Source organism: Octopus bimaculoides, chromosome 3 (genome assembly GCF_001194135.2).
Source record: "Octopus bimaculoides isolate UCB-OBI-ISO-001 chromosome 3, ASM119413v2, whole genome shotgun sequence".
Lineage (NCBI taxonomy): Eukaryota > Metazoa > Mollusca > Cephalopoda > Octopoda > Octopodidae > Octopus > Octopus bimaculoides.
The window spans coordinates 23,285,443-23,292,316 of record NC_068983.1 but is presented as its reverse complement, the minus strand read 5'-3'; the positions used below and the strand labels follow the sequence as shown (position 1 = coordinate 23,292,316).

The 6,874-nt window shown below is 35.6% G+C and overlaps 1 protein-coding gene across 1 annotated transcript in view; it reads left to right on the top strand.

Annotated features, from left to right (window-relative positions):
• The window catches only part of LOC106880107 (transient receptor potential cation channel subfamily A member 1), a 56,820-nt gene that overhangs the window by 32,849 nt on the left and 17,097 nt on the right, over positions 1–6,874 (top strand). The window contains exons 17-20 of the mRNA XM_052966090.1: positions 1,403–1,522; positions 3,043–3,148; positions 4,672–4,761; positions 5,731–5,792. Of these exons, the coding sequence (XP_052822050.1) occupies positions 1,403–1,522; positions 3,043–3,148; positions 4,672–4,761; positions 5,731–5,792 (378 nt within the window). The remainder of the gene's footprint in view (positions 1–1,402; positions 1,523–3,042; positions 3,149–4,671; positions 4,762–5,730; positions 5,793–6,874) is intronic.

Below are 6,874 nucleotides of genomic sequence, written 5' to 3'. Positions count from 1 at the left end.
TTATTGCAGTAAAGGCTTTGTAGATCGTAGGGAGACAGGTTATAGGTCTATAGTTTTGTGGTTTCTCCGTTTCCGTGGATTCGGGGATTAAGATGGTTTTCCCTTTTGTGAGCCATTCAGGCATTGTCTCTGGATCTGCTATTATGTTGTTAAAGTTTTCTGCCAGCTTTTTATGCATTGCTGGCAGGTGTTTTAACCAGAAATTGGGGATCTTGTCGTGTCCAGGTGCCTTCCAGTTGCTTAGTCTTTGCATTTATTATTATTATTATTATTATTATTATTATTATTATTATTATTAGGCAAACTAAAGAAAGTCTAGTTAGCACTCTTGATCAAAGGCAGTGGTGCCTAAACTTATTTTATCATGGAACTTGTATGTGATTTTTCAGAAATTACAGAGCTCATATGGTTTTATTTTACAGACAACCATCTAACATAGAAGAGTATTTATTTATATAAAAAAAAATAAATGTAATTTATTATTTTGAAAATGACAACTTCAATTTTTTCATAGAATAAATTTTTGTTAATTTTTTTTAAAAAAACATACCTTATCACACAGAATCCCAAAATATTTTCATGGAACTTTTGGAGTCCATGGAGTTCACTTTGAGAAATACTGCTTTAGGGCACTGTACAACAGCTTCTACACCAAATATCAGTCAAATCTCACAATATTATCTTTACAAAAGAAGGCCTCGGGATTCTTATTTTCAGCTTACATGAACGAGCAATCTAATTTATGTAAAAGCACACTGATGCTGTTGTTTAATCTCAAGTCATCCTTAACAACTAAGCAGAATTTATAAGACAAGGAATGCAGCCGTGACATCCTATTTTACTCTTGGGCATCGCCATATCCAGAACTACATTGTTGGGTGTTATCACAAGAATTTCTTTGTTATTTCTATCGAGTTAAGAAATCATGTAGAGGTTCTCTCAGTAACTTGTAAAAATGCAATGTAAGGTTGACAGCAAGATCTGAACTTGAAATTTGAGGAGCATTAATCTACCATCTGACCCACACTTAACTGCCCTTAATTCACCAACTAATCCACACATCATCCTCCATCTTATCCACACTTAATCCACCATCTGACCCACAAATAATGTACCATTTACTCCACACACAATCCACCATCTAATCTACACATAATCCATGGTCTAATCCACATACAATCCATCATTTAACCCATACTTAATCCACTATCTAACCCATACTTAATTCACCATGTAACCCACACTTAATCCACTATCTAACCCATGATTAATCCTCCTTTATCCACTACCCAATCCACACTTAATCCACTATCTAACCCATACTTAATCCACCATTTAATCCACACTTAATCCATCATCTAATTCACATTGTATTTTTCATTTTATTTATTCAATTTGATAGGAATGCATATGGCCGTTGGATCTATATCTTCAATCTTCTCCTGTACATAATCTTTCTTGGACTTCTGACCAATTTTGTGACCACTCATGATTCAATGATGCATTATGATCCAGACTGCAGGTACCAGATAGATTTCTTTTGAGTTTAATTGGTATCTATAGCATATTATTTCAATAGACTTTGATTTCTTCTTTAAAATCCTCTTAACATCTGTATTTCCTAGTTTTAATGAACTGAATTTCAGTTATTATATTCCATAAATCAAGAATGAACAAGACTAATGAGTTAATAGGATAGGGGGTTAAAAACATTTGAGTATTGTTCTATCTTGATTTTAAATTCCACCGAGATAGTTTTTATCTTTCATCTCACTGTGGTTGATATGAAAAATAACAGTACCAATTATATATTAGGGATCACTCCACAGTACATCGTCATCATCACCACTATCATCATTTAGTGGTTGATTTTCCATGATTGCATGGGTCAGATGGAATTTGTTGAGGCAGATTTTTTATGGCTGAATGCCCTTCCTGTTGTTATACAACCTTGCTTGCATGACACTTTTACTCATTTACAACCAACAAATAATGTCAAGACAAGGGTGAACTCAAACAATGCACATACAGACACATGCACACATACACACACACACACACATTTACATCACCATCATCATTTTATGTCCACTTTTCCATGCTTGTATGGGTCAGACGGAATTTATTGAGGCATATTTTCTATGCATGGATACTTCTCTTGTCACCAATCCTCATCTGCTTCCAAGCAAGGGAATATTTTCCATGACCTGGCATGTTTTACCACATAAAACTGGGAACTAACTAATTGCTTGTATGACAATGATGCTTATTTACGACCATTATTTGGTGTCAGGACAAGTGTACAGACACGATGATATGTGTGTATGTCTGTGTGTGTATATATGTATGTATGTAAATTTGTGTATGTCAGGTCACTTATAAGGCTCTCATAAGTGCTACTGGTAACATGCAATCCAGTACAACCTGTTGCATGATCGGGTTGCCGTCAACTAAACTGGTACCCCTACCAGGCTACCCTGGTGAGGAGGGTTGCTAGAAACCCAGCAGGATTAAAAACAAGACCTGTTGAAAGCTCGGATGGACCTAGTGCAGGCCCAACGGCTATCTAGCAATAGCACGGGTACGCAGAAATTCCGGGATGGTGTCCGGCATGCTGAAAGACCACAAGGATTGAGGCACCCCTCAGCTTTTGTTGAAGCATGTCTCTAGGAGAAGGTCACTTTGATATAAAACCAGATATGCAGGGAATGGCATTGGACATTTTGGGGATCTTTGGTTTGTGCTAGAGATCAAGGCACTCCAACATCCCTGAGCCTGCGACTCATATTGGCACCAGACATCTTGCTCCGGCTTGTCTTTGGATAATGTCAATAAAGTGGAGAGGGTCTATGAGGTGTTGTGCAAGCCTTATTGGACCTAAAACTCTGCACAGGCATTGCCAACCTCTGCTCGATATGTGCATTTTTTCCCCCTATATGTATGTATGTATGTATGTATTAGTTTAAGGATTTATTTTCAAAAATATTCATACTATATAATATTTCTAATTGCTCACTTACCTCACAACTCTTCCCTATTTAGTTACGCTCTAAATCAAACTTTAAAAGTATCAACAGTTTCTGCTGATGATGAAAAGACCAAAGAAGAAATTGATGCTTGTAGCTTCAAAGTCATGCAGACATTTGAGGTAAATTTGTTTTGTATGTTTTTCTTTTCTAATTATTTTAACTCATTAAATTATGCATTTATTCTCATTCAAATTGATTAAATGAAATACTTATGATTGTTTTCAAATGAAATAGTAAATAAAGATAAGAGAGTATTGTAGTTCACTTGAAACATTGTGTATTGTTTGTAAAGAATGAAAAGTTATGAATGGTACCACAATACCCTATAATATAAAAAATGGGCTATATACCTGTTGTAATTTAGTTATCCGCTTCTGAAAAAAAAAAAAAAAAGAAAAGAAAACCGTTGGAAAACAGTTTATAGCAGAGACTCCATTGAAGAATATCTGAAGAAGGAATTGTATTCCGAAATATCATTGGACTATAGATAACTAAATTACAACAGGTATATAGTCTATTTTTATATTATAGTGCATTGTTGTACCATTCAAAACTTTTCATTCTTTACAGTAAATAAAGAATTCAAGAAATACTAGGTTTAGCATTGGTGAAGACTCTAGTTTTTATTTTTTATCTTTATTTGTTTCAGTCATCAGGTTGTAGTCATGCTGGAGCACCACCCAGAAGGGTTTTTTGGTTGAAAAAAATCAACCCCAATATTTATTTATTTATGTCTGATACTTATTGTATTAGCTATTTTGATGAACCACAAGTTATACAATGTAAACAAACCAAGATGGGTTTTCATGGAATAGTTTGGGGCAGTGAATAGACACACACACACACACATATATGATGATATATATATATATATATATATATATATATATATAAAACAGTCTTGCATACACTTTCTGTCAACCAAATTCACTCACAAGGCATTGGTCAACCTAGAGCTATAGTAGAAGACACTTACCCAATGTTCCATGCAGTTGGACTGAACCCCAAAAAGTATAAAACTCTACTAGTTTTTATATGAGGTATTCCACATAGATGTTTGTGTGTGTGTGTGTGTGTGTTTGGGGCATAATTCCAAGAGTTTGAAAGGAAATTCGAAACAAATCCAAATTGCAGATTTAAAGAAATTGTTTTTGAGCCTAAACTATCTGGTTTTGCCTATCATTATTTGGAGGAAAGATTAATTAGGTGGTGATTAAATTACAAAAAAAAAGTAGTTTACCTTTCAAATTAGTAATTATAGAACTAAAAACAATCTTTTTAATTTAAGTTACAATTAACAAACGAAGCTAGAACTATTTATGTTCAGTTCTACAGATTAGGAAATTAAAATAAAATTGAAACTAGTTTGCTTGTTGTAACCATTTCATTATCATATTTATTGTGAAATTATTATCTTTGTTTTAATTTTTAAAGTAATGAAGAAATTTTTAAAGTAACTGTTGTTATTAAGCTTGCAAGAAATTCTGATGGCAAATTTTAATTTAGATCACTATAAAACAGGGGATTTGTACAACAGAACTTAGGGTGGTCTCAGGCAAATTAGAATCAAACAATGATAATAAGGATTAATTTATTTTAACTACTTCTTGTTTGTATTTTTTTTTCTGTATATCCTTTACAGCTGTCCATTTTTCACAGTATCACAATATGGTTGATAACAATTTTCTGTATCATAAATTTACTGAAAGAAATTGTACAAATTATACAGCAGGTAAGTAATATATCACATTCTCACATGTTTGTAACAAAATATTTGGTTGGTTGACAGAAGAACAAAAATCAATGTGAAGTCCTAATACATAAATATTTATTTAATTGTTAACAAAAAAATATCATGATGTTTTTATGTAACTTCATAAAAACACCATTTAAAAAAAAATTTTTTTTTTAGTTATATTTGTTATATTATGTTTTGCCCCTGGACTGGCTCTTGTGCGGGTGGCACATAAAATACACCATTTTGAGCATGGCTGTTGCCAGTACTGCCTGACTGGCCTTCGTGTGGGTGACACGTAAAAGCACCCACTACGCTCTCTGAGTGGTTGGCGTTAAGAAAGGCATCCAGCTGTAGAAACTCTGCCAAATCAGATTGGAGGCTGGTGTTGCCATCCGGTTTCACCAGTCCTCAGTCAAATCGTCCAACCCATGCTAGCATGGAAAGCAGACGTTAAACGATGATGATGATGATGATGTCTCTCCCTGCCTGACATAGCCATGCTTCTCCTCCATTGCAAGAAAACCATTTTTGTCCTTCAGTACTTCTCCCCTTCACCCTATTTGACAGATCTTGTCCTACTACAAGTTATTTGGTGACCTCATTGCTGCTGGTGTCACATAAAAGTCACCCAGTACACTCTGTAAAGCAGTTGGCATTAGGAAGGGCATCCAGTGATAGAAACCTCGCCGAAGCAGACAGAAGGGATTGGTGCAGTCTTCTGACTTTCCGGTTCCTGTCATACCATCCAGCCCATGCCAGCATTGCAAACAGCCTTAAACAATAATGATGGTGGTGGTGGTGGTGGTGATGATGATGATGATGATGATGATAATGCTCTTATTGTTATTTTTATAGGGAAAGAGATATTTCCGTGAACCTATAAACATTTTGGAATGGATACTCTACACTTCCACATGTGTGTTCATTCTACCATTTCTATTTCGGTTATCACTTCATTTCCAGTGGGAAGCAGGCGCTTTGGCCATTTTCTTTGCTTGGTTCAACCTTCTGGTATTCTTACAAAGGTAAAGTTCTTTTATCTCTTTATCTTTTCATTTGTCTTACATCTTTTATTTGTTTCAGTCACTGGACTGTGGCCATGCTGGGGCACTGCATCGAAGGGTTTTAGCTGGTCAGAATGACCTTAGGATTTTTCTGTTTTTTAACTCTGGCACTTATTCCAACCACTAAGTAATGGGGATGTAAACAAACCAACACTGTCTGTCAAGCAGTCAGCGGGGGCAAGCATAGACATAAAGGCACACACACACATACACACATACGATGGTCTTCCACACAGTTTCTAGCAACCAAATTCACTCATAAGACATTGGTCACCCTGGAGCAATAAAAGAAGACACTTGTCCAAGGTGCCACCCAATGGGACTGAACCTGAAACCACATGACTGCAAAGTAAGCTTTATAACCACACATACCTGTGCTTTATATAATTTTTCTGAGATATTTTTTCATAGTCATATCAGTTTTGGAGATTATTTCCTTCATCATTGTATGTCATGATGATGTAACATTTCCAATTGGTGTCCTCTTCAACCATTTTCAGGTAATATTCCAGAGCTGTGCCAGAGATTGAACCTAAAAACCTTCATTTTAACAAACAGGGTTTGATGTGCTAACCAACAGTCTGAATTCTAAGACAACTGTATTATCATATTAAGCTGTCACTCTAATTAAATAAATATATATATATATATATATACCAAAATCCTAATAAGTAGGAAGGTAGATAAAACACAAACCCCTTCAGGTAGATGGCCCTGCTCAGTATGTAGAAAAGGAGTAGGTAGTAACTCTATAAGATGTACCCGGTGCAAGCTATGGACACATAAGAGGTGCAGCAACATCAAAGGCAGGTTAACTAGCAAGTTAGTTTTTGTTTGTGGCAGATGTTCAGGTGCAATAAAGACTGTAAGCAAACAGGAAACAACTTCTATCTCATTCCAGGGTGAAAAACTAGAGGTAGTCGATAGCTTCCGCTATCTGGGCGACCAAGTTAGTAGTGGAGGTGGGTGCGCTGAAAGTGTAGCTGCTAGAATAAGAATAGCCTGGGCAAAGTTTAGAGAGCTCTTACCCCTGCTGGCGACAA